The sequence below is a fragment of the Brienomyrus brachyistius genome, chromosome 15 (genome assembly GCF_023856365.1).
Source record: "Brienomyrus brachyistius isolate T26 chromosome 15, BBRACH_0.4, whole genome shotgun sequence".
Lineage (NCBI taxonomy): Eukaryota > Metazoa > Chordata > Actinopteri > Osteoglossiformes > Mormyridae > Brienomyrus > Brienomyrus brachyistius.
Genome location: NC_064547.1, coordinates 9,154,941 through 9,169,999, shown reverse-complemented (window position 1 = coordinate 9,169,999; position 15,059 = coordinate 9,154,941). Strand labels below are relative to the sequence as shown.

Sequence of the window (15,059 nt, the reverse complement as noted above, 5' to 3'; positions counted from 1 at the left end):
TTGATGCTTCACTTAAGCAATGGAAGAACAGACCCCCTTCACTCTACAACCAACATAAAGGTGACTTATAAGTCACTACATTCATTGCTGCTGCTAAAAGCAATTGGTATTGCATGATACAGTATAAATTATTCTTAACATTGTCATCATTATCAGAAAGACTGTTAATATGTAAAAAAGGCATGTAACTGGTAGTGTTTTTCTCTGCAAATCTAAAGTCATATAATTTCATCTTAAGTTATTCACACAATTGAAACACTGCTTAACGCACATGACTCATTTGTCGTTTTAAATAACATTTACAGTTTTCCTCTTTCGTTGCAACAGGAAGAGCTTGAACACGCTCTAAAGGAAGGAATGACCCTGCTGTCCTGTATTAGAGAACAAGCAAAGAAGAACCCAAACAATAAACTCAACCCCGATGAGACTGAGAATGTAATAACCGTGGAGAGGTTGGTTAAACCCTATAGCTCATTATGGAATGGGTCTGTTACTGTGATTATAATTAGTGTTGTTATTGTATGCATGATTTTGTACCTATTATTCAATTAGTCTCAATTACTGAAATAAGCTTAATTCACTATTTTTCCATCAGCTGCTCCCATTAATGTGTTCATGAATGTTTCAGGTTGCTGGCACAGCTGGACGAGACAGAAAATGCCTTTGAGGAGTTTTGGTCCAAACATCACCTGAAGCTTGAACAGTGCTTGCAGTTACGACACTTTGAGCAGGACTTCCGAGATGTACGTTATCACCGAGAACCACCGGGACGTCCTTGAGGATCATAGGGGGCAATGATCTCGTCTGTCCGCATCACCTCACTCTGTTCTTCGGCAGGTCAAAGTGTCACTGGACGGTCTCATGGCGACGCAGGCTGCCCTCAGTGACATCGGGGACTGTGTCACGCGTGTGGAACAGCTGCTGAAGGACCTCAAGTCCTTGGAAGAGAAAGCTCAGGTTGACTTTATTAAACTTTCAACACATGAATGAAGCTTTTTGAAAACATTGATGTGTTGTACACCCTGTACTACCCTTTCTTTGTCACATAGTCCTTATTTGAAGTCAGTGTAATATTGTCTTAGGTGTTTGATCCTTTTAAAGAACCTGCAGATTTTGCCATTGTTTATTGCATCATATTGTTCCAACCAAAGCCACATTAATATTTTATTGATTTTTAAAAGCAGTGTATAACGAACAGTGAATACTACGATGTAATCTAACTGCATGACTGCTTTGATCACCTGTATATAAATAATTTTTGACCTAGTTTCTGAACTGGTTACCCGATTCAGTGTAGTAAAAACGATAAAATATGTATTTCTAAGGGGCAGCATGGTGGTGCAGTGGTTAGCACTGTTGAAATTTATGACACTTGGTGTGGCAGAGTATGACATTGTTTTATTGTCTGAATTCAGGGAGCAGCCACTTCACTGTCAGTTCTGTGGTTATGCTCAAATAACTTTTTGGATAACATACCTTTTATAGTGGGACACAGATAGTTCGCAGCCCCTCCTCGAACCAGATTATTCCAGCTGGGGTGGGACACATGCACTCAAACATATATCTCTTTTGCAGTTTGTATCTTGCAAGCATGTATATACTTTATGCAGCATGTATCTTCATGTGTCACTTGTGTACGATCCTCGCCGCCCCCCCCCCCCCCCCCCCCCCTTATCTCGTGAGTGTCTCCCTGTTGCTGTCTGATAAATGCGCTCCAGACTGACACCTGTACTCCCCAACCTACATTTCTGCGAATTCTACGTAGATTAAGGTTCCAGCGAACTGTCAGACTAAGGTTAACTCTTAATTATCTTTAGCTTACATTCTTGGGTGTCAACTCTTTAACACACAGGTACTCTTGCATTAGTATAAAAATACATTCCAAAGCCGTTTACAACAATATCCCTCTAGGCAATTTCTCTCTCACACTTTTTATACAAAGTATATGGTCAAAGCACCTATTCAAGATAAGATAATGCTTTATTGATCACATTTTTATTGATGTCGTCGAGCAGCATAACATAATTTAATTAAGTCCTAGCACAATAGCTCGCCACCAACAAACAAACAAATATGTAGTGCTGCAGTGCTGTGTGTGTAACATAATACACGCTTCCATTCCCCCTTTGTCTGTAGCTGGTGATGGTGATGCTGTCCCCTCTGTGTTGCAGGAATCCTTAGAGAGGGCACAGAGGCATGCTCTGCATGGTGACCAGCTGATACAGAGCAATCACTATGCCGTTGACTCCATCCGGCCCAAATGCGTGGAGCTGAGGCGAATCTACGATGACTTTACCAATGAGGCCAAACGGAAATACGACATACTAGCGAAATCCCATGAAATCCATAAACTGATGGATAAGGTAACAACAAAAAACAATCAGGTGTCACCTCTGTTTTGTTCATGTTTTATAATACAAAGTACTGACTCCTTTGAGAAATTTTATGCCAGAGTACAGCTAGCTAAATAGAATGACTTCAAAAGAGCACTGAAACCTCTAACCAATGAATTACAGCTCGTAGCAGCCTATAACTTGCAAACCAGTGCCTATTGTTCATTATTCTCTTGAACAAGATGGCATTGCATTATTTTGATTCTCTTGGCTGAAATAGGGATAGCAAAGTAGCTAAGTGCACAGCATTGTGGCCTTGTTCCCCTAGGGTTAGTGGTAAAGAAGATGGGTAAACATGAATTTTTATATTTATCATGAATGGAGGATTCAAGGTACATAGCTGATGTCCGTGATAATGTATTTTGGCCTTAAGGTTTAATGAGGATTATGGTGCGTGCGCATTTTATGAAATTGTGTGGTTTATTGTGATCTACAACCTGTCGTCTGCTGCAGGTGAACCACTGGTGTGAGTCTGGCGTATACCTGCTGGCGTCCCAGGCTGTGGACAAGTGTCAGTCTCAGGAGGGCGCTGAGGCTGCCCTTCAGGACATCGAGAGGTTCCTGGAAACCGCGAAGGAACACCAGCTGACATACCTGAAGGACCTCTACAACCAGTATGAGATTGTACTCACGACCGAGGTCAAGGTATATCTGCTGGAAACTTCGTGTGAAATGTGCACCAATGCCAGATGTCAGAACCATTACTTAGATTTGAAGATAAAAATTCAGTGCATGTAGGCTGAAGAGCAGGGAGAAGACTAGAAGTAGGTGATGTAAGTACAATTAGATGGATAACTTAAGCTTCATGTTCAGTCTCTCTTTGATTCTTTTTTCCTTGGATGGTATTCTTCTAGAGCAATGTGCGGAAGTCCTTGCAGAGGCTCGAGGATGTACAGGAGATGTTCGAGAAAAGACATGTCAGTCTGAAAAAGTTGTCTGCCAAGCAGACCAGGCCCGTGCAGCCGGTTGCCCCTCGGCCAGAGTCTTCCCCAAAACGGTCCTCACCCAAGACTCCTCGGACAACCGGCCATCGTAAGTTACCCCCATGATAAAACCTGTAATCTTCACCCTTTTCTTGCTGGCTAAATAAGCTTTACACTACTGTATAAGCAAAGTCCTTTTCCAGAAAATGAAGATCTATTCCGATGATCTTTGAGGCAGTATAGACGGTTCTTTGTAGCAGTTTGAGGTCCTGAGCAGTTGTATTACCAATCATGATGCATCCAGTCAGGATGCTCTCAGTGGTGTAGTGGTAGAAGGTCACCAGGGTCAACAATCAGGACGTCCAGGAACCGGAAGCTGCTGACTGTCTCAGTGGAAGATCCATTGGTGATTACTGAGGAATCAACACCTCCGATCTTTCTGAAGTTGACTATGATCTCCTTTATAGTGTCAGTGTTGGTGGTCAGGTCTGTTGCCTCCTTCTTGTAGGCAGCCTTGCCACCATCACTGATGAGGTTAGTCACAGTGATGATGTCTGCAAATTAGATGATGCTATTTCCTTCATGCTTTGCTACACAGTGAATACACTGTATAGCAGCTGGATGAGGCAGCAGCCTTGTGAGACACCAGTGTTGATGTGGAATCAATGCAGAAGATTAGTTATGCAGAAGTCTGATTAGGCGTTTTCACACCGGTTTTCTCGGGTCCGATTTAGTTGATGAATTTGTAAACTTGGGGTTTTTTCCCTCAGTTTGGTTTGCTTTCCATCAGAGGAAGATCCATGTGAAGCAACAATGCACCACTACAAACCATGTGAGAACGTTCATTCTGCTTATTGGTCAGATGTGTCAGTGGCAGGAGCAAGAAAGTAAATAAGGGTCCTGGGCTATGCAGCTGAATATCTATTTTTATTTTTATTATATTTTTTTATATGTTGTTGCCTCAGTTTTTATTTTACACTTTCACACTGCACTGCTCAGTGGACTGGTCAAATCCTCTCTACTTCAGCCATTGACTGAGCATTTTGAAAACTTTGTGAGTTGTTTTCAGGAGCTGACAGATGTAGCCATCTGCCCAGATTTCAAGAAGGCAATGTACCTCGCTGCTAGACCAAGACCTTGGTTCCTTTCTCCTTCTCCTTGTGACCAGACTGAGACCACCTCCTCTCAAGGGTATCAGTGTGGTTGTTTTGGGTCACACCTGAGTGCGATTACTATGTTTACATCTGCTCAAACCAAGGGGGGAATCCAACCAGAGTCAGGGCTAAAAAGTGCCAGTGTGAAAACACCCAGTCGCAGATGGAGCTCTCAGCTATAACAGTTTGGGAGGTATAATGCTGTTCAAAACTGAGTTGTCAACAAATAGCGTCCTGATGTAGGATTGCTTTAATCAAAATGTCCCAGAGCAGTGTGCAGGGTGAGGGAGACAGCATTATCCAGGGATCTCATGTCGGAGAGGAGTGGAGCCAGGGTTGAGGGGATGTTGAGGTTGCGCTTTCCAGGCACTTCATAACTATGGAGGTTAAAGCAATGGGACGGTAGTTGTTCAAGCAGATACTGTAACAGTACATTTCTTTGCCACATACACAACTGTGGTCATCTTTTAGGCAGAGTGGTATAGTGTACAAAGACAGGGACCAGTTGAAGATGTTGGCACACACTGATACTCAAGCTGTTCCGCTCATCTGGGAGTGAGGCGGAGATGTCTGTAGATGCAGCTGTCGAGCTTCTGTAATCCATTATCGCATGCAGTTCTTTCAACAAGCGTCGCAGGTCAGAGCTGCCAAAGTTGCTCTCCAGCTTCTGTCTGTACTGTTTTTTTCCGGCTGGAATAGTCCTTCATAGCTCAAGTCTGGCAGTCCACTCCCTCAGCACTAGGTGGTATTAATCCAGGGCTTCTAGTGGGGGATAGAGTGGGCAGTCCTGGTGAAACCATGGGGTCCTCCTCCTTCCCTGAATATCGCTGATGATCACACCTTCCTTTTAATGATCTCCTGGAATCCAGGGAGACCACAGCCTACAGACATTTCGCTAATGATATCCAGCCTGATCAGGCCAGGTCCTTTACAGGTAACCGACAGGTAGTAGCAATCAGCACGTGATTGCAGGTAAGACAGACCACAGGTTAATCAAACCATAGCTGCTCAGGCATAACACAATTATTAATTATCTAGACTGTGGGGTAGAATGTTGCCTGCTTTACATATTTGTTCACGTTCTGATCTGTTTTCTTTCAGCACCAAACCACAGGGTTACAGAGAAGGCCAGCCCCCCAAAGCAGCTTGCCGATACAGATTTGGCAAAAAAGAAAAACATCCGCAAATCCAAAGGCATTAAGGTAAAGTACGGTACCCAGCTTAAAGACTGGCAGTCGTTAGAAAAGTGGCTCCGTTGGATTGGATATGATTCATTCATACTACTGCTCTCCTTTTATAAGACGAGTCAGATTTGGTTTCATTGCAGCCGTTATTGATCGGGCCTTTCCAAGGAGGAATACTTCATTGTATGTCTTCATTGTATAAGTTTAAGGATACACATATGGAAGCCCTCAAAGGCAAAAACAAATGAACAAATCAGAAAACTGAACAACAATTTAGAAAACATAACAGCAAATCAGAAAACTGAACAACAATTCAGAAAACCCAATGGCAATTCAGAAAACAATTTCAGAGTTCTCTTTATGATAGGTATAGTAAGGGTCCAATCAGTGCAAGACCGAGAGATTCAGTAATTATTTACTATTTCGGTGTATTTTCTGAGTTACCATTGTGATTTCTAATTGTAGTAGCAATTTCTGATGACTTCTTTGTGACATGCCATTGTGCTTTCTTAATTGCCATTGTGCTTTTTGATTCATTTATTTGTTTTGTAATTCAGGCCTTCTGTATAAACGAGATAGCAGATGCAGCCTTTGAGGACCTTACTTTGAAATGTCACTCTCCTGGTGTAAGAGTGCAGCTGGTGTTTTAAAGTTCATTACTGATGTGGACATGACAGCTAAAGTGTGGCATTAAATGTTTTTCGGTGATCTATCAGAACAACTTTACAGATAAATATGATAAACAAAAGTCAGCAATGTGTCTGGCTTAGTTAATCTGTCCTCCCTGTCATATTCTCTCTCTTAGTCTGACTGATAGACAGTAAAGTCCTTGATCATTTAAATTGGCCGGTTTTTTGCCACTTGTTTGCAGATTGAAGTCATGCACGAAGCCAGCCAGGGAGGTACGAGTCACGCACTAGTGTCCAACGAGACAGAAGAAACTTTGTCAAGCAGAAGAAGGTAAAAACTAACTCTTTACAGGCATGGTGTCAGTCTCATTTGTGACACTGACATTCATTCTGTGTGTTTTCTCTTGTTGAATGTACCTGTACACTTCTATAGTGTCTTTCATATACTCACATAATTGACTTGAAGTTAGATTTCTAGAAAAAATTGTTTTCACAAGGATATTGCATTTGTATATTATATATTTTTATGAATGCTTTCAACAATCAATCAATAATCAAAAGTCAATTATGGCTGAACTCTCCATAGAAGCAGTAGCACCCTTGTTAACTAGCTAGTTAACATATTCAACTTGCGTTTTGCAGATGAACCAGATGAATTATTAAATAATCACGCACCCATTTAATGGAAAATGTGCAATCATACAACAATCTTAATCTTAAAACAGTTCATCAGCTTTGCACAAAATATATTGAAATGGCCTTAATTGTAGCTGAGCACTGAATCAGTTCTAATTACACACAAATAATTAGAAAAAAGATTGCACCATTTTAACCAGTAGGTTAATTTACATTTACCTTATGTTTTCATTAAATGTTTTATTAAAACAATTAGCATGAATTCACAAAGCCTTGGTCAATAATATTTGCTAAAGCATCTGCTACGTTATTACTGTCTGTATCTCCTTCAACTGATATTTAGCTTGCGGTATATTACAGTGTGGATGGGATGTAAACTCCCAAGCAGTGCCTCCAGCTTTTTTTCACAGTGAGAGCTACTTTTACAAAGGAAATAATCTGGGCAGCTACCGAGGAGCAACGGTATATTTTGCCAACTAGGGAAGGGGGTCCTTTTCACACCATGTGTAGCTCAGCAGGTTCAGACACTCTGCCTGTGAGCAGAAGCTTGCTGGTTCAAATCCTGTGGTTGGCAGAGTGATTTAACTGCTGGGTCCTCAGTAAGGCCCGTAACCCCTGCTGCTCTAGGGCCTGGCTGATTATTTTTCTATTAAATGACACATTTTTGAAGACCCAATTTTATGCTTTAGATCTGTAATAAAATATATAGCTTTATGTACTGGGCTGCTTCTATCTGATCTTTCTGAATGAAACTTTGAGTTTACATGCCTTAAGTCATAGAATTTAAAACTCAAGGTGTGTGTGAGCACAACTCTCTAACCTAATAGTTACCCCTGATATCCTGTCCTTCTTATCTTGAGATCAGGTAGACATTTTAACAGAAATGCTACAGACTCAAACCTTTGCTACTGCCTGAGAACAAGTTATTTATGGGTTGCTGGTATAAAGGTGGGTTAGTTACTAGAGATGTAAACCTAAAACTTTACAAAAACCCTTTTTGTCACGGAGTGAAAGGGCAGTGAATGCTATGAAAAGGCTGCTATACAGGAGTAGGTGCTGTACGGTTTACACAGAAGCACTGCTTTCATAACTGTACAGTACAGCTTCCCCATGAGTCCAGTGGACACATTCACATTTTGCGGACCAGTTGCTATCTTCCAGAGGTAGTGGATGTCTGAAACATGTCCATGAGAAGTTATCATCTTGTCATAGATACAAGGGTGATATGGGGCTTTTCCTTCACCTGAGAAGTAAGCATGATCTTGGGGCGAAATCCCTATTGTACTGGCAAAGATGCCCATGAAAACATCATCAATGGGCAGCATAGTGTGCAGAGTCATGGTTGCTTGGTAGATTTTGTGCATCATGTCCCTGGACACCACGTATGCTGCCCCCGCTGTGTAGTCTGGGTAGGAAATCCATGGATACAGCTCATAAGGCACATAGTACTTGCTCTTTCTGTGACGGACAGGGGGGGATCCCTTGTGCACATGACCCACCCAGAGATCTTGCACATCCCTTCTGCTCAGGCCCTGCAGATAGCGCACTAAGTTGGGCATGTGTATGAACATATCGTCGTCGGTTGACATGACGAACCTGGCTTGTCTGCAGTAGGTGTAAGCCCATTGGAACTGGAGGACCAGCTTGACAGTAAGATTGTGGAACGTGTCAGCAAAGTCCTGCTGGACAAGGTCTTTATACCTGCGAGCCTCTCTGATGAGCTCTCGCTGGATGTAGTGCCTTTGCTGGTGCTGCTTGTGCACGCCCAATACAAACAGCACTCTCATTCTGACGCCCAGAGTCTGCAAGATGTACATCTCATTGCCCCAGGTTGAGCGAATAGAATGCCTCCTATATACATTATTAGGAGATGACTTCACGAATAGGAGAAGTAGCACGTCCTGTTTTTCACATTTGTGCTCATTGTTGATCAAGTAGGGGTAGGTGTTGATGCTCTGGGCCTTCTCCTGACTAGTGAAGAAGCTGCTGTTTATGAAACTGTAATTGTTGATCAAGTAACGGTATAAGTACGACTTTAGGTGGCTGACTACACGTTGATCCAGGTCCTCCCAACAGACATTTGTAATAGACAAAACAAACAATATGACTGTCAGTTGGAATATTTTACATTTCCTAAATTTTCTTAATTTTAAAAACATTCTGAAATCCTCCTCCTGCTTCCTTGTCAAGTCCAATAGAAAAAAGGTTGAACTGAGATTGCTTTCATCTTATTCGTTCTATGCAGCGCATACACATACTTTCTGAATACCGTGGGTTCATCAAAAATGCCATTTTCAAACAGCTATTCCAGTGTTCAGATTTGGCTCTTGAAGTGCTTGAATTGGCTGTGGATGACTTTATGTTTTTCTGAGGTTATGTCATGCTGTCTTGATTTCTGAAGAAGAGTAAAGACTGGATGAGAAGTCAGAAAACCATCACACTGCCCATCTGTCCTTCAACCATCTGACTTCTAACCACTTATCCAGTGTACAGTATATATATAATACAGTGTATAGCTTTTATAGCTCAACAAGTAGAGCACTACATTAGCAACACACAGGTTTCCCAGGGAGCACACCCTTCCCTCTGCTGTAAGTTGTTTTGGATAAAAGAATCAGATAAATGAGTAAATGTTGTCAGGGCTAAACAGTACATATAGCTCCCTTCATAACGTTTGGGACAAGGACCTAATTTTTTTTATTTGCCTCTGGACTCCACACGTTTAGATCTGTAATCAACTCACTCAACTCAAAAATCTGGTTATCAGATTTAATAAAATGGTAGAAATTACATCAGTTTTTATACGCAGCCCCCGATTTCAGGCCACCATAATGTTTGGGACACATTGTTTCCAGGTTTTTTAAGTGGTACAGCATCTTTCAGCATCTAGCCTGTATTCTAGGCTTTCGATAACCTTTGGAAGCTGGTATTTCCACTTGTCAACTTGAGGACAAAAGTTATGCTGGACTGGGATTCGCAATCAGCACTGGACTTTGGGGTCCACCAAAATGTACTTTTCCAAACAGGGATGCCCCCCCCACCATGAAAACTTTAGGTGAGTGATTACTTTTGCCAGTGGGGAGAGGGAGTTTTTCTGGCCACATACCCATTGGCACACTGGAAAAATGATGGGTAGGGCAGATGGTCAGTTCAACCCTACAGGTTTCCAAGACATATTGAAATAACAAGTGGAGTTTCGGAAAAAGGTGTTGTGGACAGATGAGACCAAAGCTGTTCTCTCACATGATCTCCAGACATTTTCTGGAGTTGCCCTTTCACACATGTGGCACACAACTAGAGATTATCTATGTCAGATGTGTTTACACCTACCAGAAGTACTCCGTTTGTTTTAGGCGAGGGGTGGCGCTTGGGTAGTGCATGCAGGAGGCAGGACATGGTACAAAAAGTGTGCTGTGGAAATCTCAGCCTTTTGTTTACTGACAAAAATTCCCGATTCCCATCATCTTACCAGTTATCCATTTTCGTATAAATGACTCTTCTTCTTCACACTCGGATGTTCCGGATGTTTGTACTCTTCAGTTTTCATGCCAGTTGCACGACAGAAATGTCATCAGCACGCCCACTTGCATGCAGTGAATTCTGCAGATAATTTCCTGCTCCATTCACAAATAGGATCTATTGGAAATAACCACGGACTTGGTACTACGGAGCTAGCAGGGTAAAATCCCTGATTGATTCAGACATTTGCGTTGACACATACAGCCCCTCCAGCTAATATCTAGAGAAGTTCAGGGTGGCAATGCCTGCCTGAAAGGGGCTTAAGATCAACTTGCATCAGAGTGGTGGCAAGAGCAAAGTGTGAAGATGAAAAGGAAATGTCGAAAATCCAAAGCACAGAGGTGGGGGTGCTATAGACTGGGCTTGTATGGCAGCCACTGGTTCACTTATGCTCTTTTTCAGAAACTCCTGGCTGAGATTAAAGGAAGTAAAAAAAAATATCACAGGTGACATTGTACATCCTCATGACCATGGGTGATATCTAAAACACCTTGCCTCCTCACTCTTCCAGATGACTTCCCAGTACAAACCTGCATATTCCAAACATAGCTGGATCATGCATCGCAGGCTGTCTATATCTTTATTCTATATCTCCCCGGTTGTCTGGTGGAATGAACAGCAACCTGTAAGTAGAAAAAAATCAACCTTTCATTTAGACTGTCACAACAAAAAATTAGATTGCAGACAAAGACCACACACACAATATTTATTATCTCTAAATATAGAAGTCCCTTGTTCTACTTGTCCTCATTCAGAGTAATAGGGCATTTTAATTGTCCTTTCTGTACATTGACTGGCTTGTTTCTTTGTTTTGTCTCGGTGTATAGGTTTAAGTTTGAGAATGTTGACCAACGTCCCACAATACAAAAGTAAATATTTGTAACAGTTTTGACCCCCCCCCCCCATTTTCATTTTGATTTACCCCCTTCAGACAATATGTGGAACATATTTACTGTTTAAAGGTGTTCCCATAACTTTTCATATTTTTATGCACACTAGTTAGTCTAGTTCAAGCACAATCAGAATTGACCCCAAATATTTGTACAAATCCATGTAGCAGCCTTAAAAATTGTTTGCAGGGTGTGGCTCACTTTATAAATATTTCAGGTTGAACAATTCACATCTGGGGTGTTAATTCAGTTGTTGAAATTCAAATCAGGTGACATTTAACCCAAATGGTAGGTAACTTTTAACAACTACTTTAATTTAAACTCCATGGTTCCAAATATTATGGTGCTCTAAAATGGAATGGACTGTGCATAAAAAGTATGGTTGTCAAGCAATAAAAAAATATCTAATTACATTTTCTATGATTAATTAATATAAATTCATCACAAACACCAATTTTTTATATTATGAAATATTTTTACAAATATTTCAATTCAAATGAATCTTGGCAGATGAGTGCATCAGTGAATAATCAACAAGTCCCAGCTGTCTTTCAGCTTCTGATTGACTGAACACACTTGATCCAGGTAATCAGCAGCGTGTAGGGCAGGGATAGCTGGAAAACAAGGGCAGGGCAGTGGGGGCCCGAGGACCGAGTTTGAGAACCACTGGGTTAAGTTAATGAAATTATCAATCTGAATATGCATTTCTAATCTAATAATACATGTTGGTTATATTATGAAGTTAAATGTAAATGATTTTTGTTAAAAATCTCTTAAAACATTTGGAAAGGTATTTTATGTAAGTAATCAATAAAACAGGTTCATATGCAGCAAAAAATGCAGTTGCAATCGATAAGACGTATAGCTATCAAGCCACATTAATTAATTAAACATGACTGGACTGAGGAACACAAAATTGGGTAGCACATATAAACGAGACTAATGAGGTAGCTAACTAGAGGCATTTGGGAGTGATTAAAATGAGGGCAGGAATGAGAGGTAAGACAAACGATTAATAGTCTAAATTTGTCAGGGTCATGCTATGGAGGAGACAGGACGCTCAGGTGGACGTAGACAATATTCCTTTTTTTAAATATATATTAGGCCATTTTGTTGAAATAGTAAGGAAAAACCAAAATATTTCCATAATTATCCAGACATGGAAAACACCTTGATCATATTCCATACTTTTCCATACTGTGTAGGATGCGTGAAGACTGCGACTGTGTGGTCAAAAAAACCTGCGTCAGAAATGGGTGTGGCTTCATTTAGGAAATTACACATCAATAGCGGTTTCCACATAATTCTGATCTTATTGTGTGTGAATCTTAAAATATTTCTCAATGTAACTAAAAATCTTTTTAAACTGAGTAACAGACAGATTTATTATTCAGCTCATTATTTTCCTTAATTAGTATGTGTATTGAATATTGTTCAATGACGTTTTTTGTAATATCAATGTGATATTTATGCGAAATCTTTCTTGAAACCCTTTATTGAATTAACTGAAATTTCATATATGATTAATAAAAATTATGATTCGTTCAATTTAATGACAGTACATAAACAGGTAACCCTTTTGTTTACCACAGAAACAAAAGTTGATCCTACAAAGCGTAACATCGGAAATGTCATAATCATTGACAGAAAGCATGTTTTCGAAGTTGAACATTAATGAATAACCATATAATAATCTTCGATTACACCTTACTTTAGGGAGCGCAAATAAGAGTTACTACTGAAGAATAAATAATGAACTAATACAGTTCCTGCATTAAATACATGAACTGTCATCGATTACTGATGAACATGCAAGCACGATATCAGCACGTAACTAACAGTTACCGTTCCATTAGACATTAAATATGCGTGTACTACTACATTATTTGTGCCCCCTTAAGATGTGGTAATACATAAAACACTTTCAGCTAAACTTATGATCAGCTATTGAAACCACTGACTTATGCATTTAGGCACTTAATGTTGATTTAAATTGACACTTACCAATAAAGCAAACTTGTAGCCATAGGGTGGAATCTTGCGTAAACAGGTATTTCGTTATTTTTTCCCCGATTTATATGATGGACGTAGTGATCAAAATCCAATTTAGAAACGTAGCGTAGTTTTTTTTTTTTTTTCTACCACGGACACAGACGAGTCACGAAGAGGCAGCAGCTTTTCTTATCGCTGCGTTTAGTGTTTCTGGCTGTTGCCTGGGCTGCCTCCACTTCATCTGCCTGAGCCTGAAGGAGGAGATACTTTTCGGTTCGAGATCTTTGGTTGCCTACACCTATAACCGGTTCCCTTAAAAATATTTGTCCTGTCTCTTGCTTTCAAGGAGTGGAGTGACTAGCTGTCCTTTAGCTCTATGAGCAGCAGTCACCCTAGAGTTTGTGTCACCTGAATCCCATAAGCGTTTTATTCTGTGCGTAATTTCATTATAGTGTAAATAGTGTTTAACTTGTTCACTCGCTGTTCAGTCGAATGCCTTCTGTGTGCTCGTGATATGCTGGATAACAAGAGGGCATTCGACATATAGCTCTTATGTATGGCAAACATATTCTAGTTATCCAGCATACGTTTAGCTTGCATTTTAAATGCAAAAGTTGTACTTACTGGAAACGTCATTGCTTTACGGTTTCTGTAAGGCCAGTGATGGGTTCACCTAATGCTGGACCTTTTTGTGTGTGTATATATATATATATATATATATATATATATATATATATATATATAATATAGCTTATATACACACTAACGTAGTAAGAATGTAGAAGTGCACAGCTTTTGCTTTCAGGCTTTGTTTTCGTCAATTGAACAACAAATAGTGATTGCACCTTAAATAGTGCTGACCACCTCGATGGACTTTAGGTATAAAAATTATACAATTCGCAATTAAGAAGTGTTTGCTTTGCTAGAGCCCTTTTCATGACTTTAACGTTTTAAGTTCTAGGATAGTTCTGTTGTATTTATATTTAGTTCAACAACTGCCCAAAGCTACAAGTTTAGATGTTAAGCTAGATGTTTATAGTTATTATTAAAGAAACCACATACAGATTAGGTATCTATATCTTTGTGGGGACTGTATTTATTTCTAAGGGCATAACCCCAATCTCAACTATGACAAACTTCATCTCTACCCCACCCTAACCATCAGTAACCAATCAAAATACAAAACACTTGCATTTACAGATTATTTTTTTTTAAATCAGTTTCTCCTTGGGGACACTGAAAAAAATATACTCCAAAGCCAAAATAGATTGTCATCGCATTGTGGAGACATTTGGTCCCCACAATGTCATGTTTACCTGGACCACAAACAAAGACACACACACACACACACACACACTACACTGTACATAGTTTGATTCATATTGAAAACACCAACCACTTCCTTTTCAGATGTTTCTCCAGTATCAGGTATCATTATAGTAACTATATTTGTAGCTAATGAACTAAATATTTTTCTTCCTAGACACATCATGAATGAGCTGATTGAAACAGAAAGACTGTATGTTGAAGAGTTGCAAAGCATCATAGAGGTATGTGAATTGAATATTTAATTTCGACATTGTCATGACAATTATTCAAACCCTCCCCTGGCATTTTTCAGATTATACAGTACTGTGCAAAAGTCTTAGTCACTGAAAAGAAATGTTTAATGCTATGTATCTGGGTAGTAAGCACACATTTTCTTAGAACAAAAAATATCATTTAACATAAGAACATAT

At 40.1% G+C, this 15,059-nt stretch overlaps 2 protein-coding genes across 10 annotated transcripts in view; one reads left to right on the top strand and one right to left on the bottom strand.

Annotated features, from left to right (window-relative positions):
• Positions 1-15,059, top strand: part of mcf2l2 (MCF.2 cell line derived transforming sequence-like 2) — a 61,714-nt gene that overhangs the window by 23,849 nt on the left and 22,806 nt on the right. For all 7 annotated transcript variants that reach the window (XM_048976754.1, XM_048976751.1, XM_048976749.1 and 4 more), the window contains exons 8-16: positions 328-452; positions 629-743; positions 838-957; positions 2,172-2,363; positions 2,847-3,038; positions 3,248-3,425; positions 5,572-5,672; positions 6,526-6,614; positions 14,804-14,870. In XM_048976754.1, coding sequence (XP_048832711.1) covers positions 328-452; positions 629-743; positions 838-957; positions 2,172-2,363; positions 2,847-3,038; positions 3,248-3,425; positions 5,572-5,672; positions 6,526-6,614; positions 14,804-14,870 — 1,179 coding nt within the window. The remainder of the gene's footprint in view (positions 1-327; positions 453-628; positions 744-837; positions 958-2,171; positions 2,364-2,846; positions 3,039-3,247; positions 3,426-5,571; positions 5,673-6,525; positions 6,615-14,803; positions 14,871-15,059) is intronic.
• On the bottom strand, positions 6,596-13,554 carry LOC125708875 (lactosylceramide 1,3-N-acetyl-beta-D-glucosaminyltransferase A-like). Of its 3 annotated transcripts, none has more exons than XM_048976772.1 (4): positions 13,333-13,554; positions 10,969-11,061; positions 10,389-10,846; positions 6,596-9,314 (listed from the first exon to the last, which is right to left on the bottom strand). In XM_048976772.1, the coding sequence occupies exon 4, from the start codon at positions 9,076-9,078 to the stop codon at positions 7,945-7,947; it is 1,134 nt and encodes a 377-aa protein (XP_048832729.1). In that variant the 5' UTR covers positions 9,079-9,314; positions 10,389-10,846; positions 10,969-11,061; positions 13,333-13,554; the 3' UTR covers positions 6,596-7,944. The 3 variants fall into 3 exon arrangements, with proteins under 3 accessions (XP_048832729.1, XP_048832730.1, XP_048832728.1); XM_048976773.1 differs by having other exon boundaries at positions 10,389-10,555; XM_048976771.1 differs by having other exon boundaries at positions 10,250-11,061.

Bases quoted from the DNA above. Each gene is read 5' to 3' on its own strand.
- LOC125708875 (XM_048976771.1), bottom strand. From the start codon at position 9,078: ATGTTTTTAAAATTAAGAAAATTTAGGAAATGTAAAATATTCCAACTG.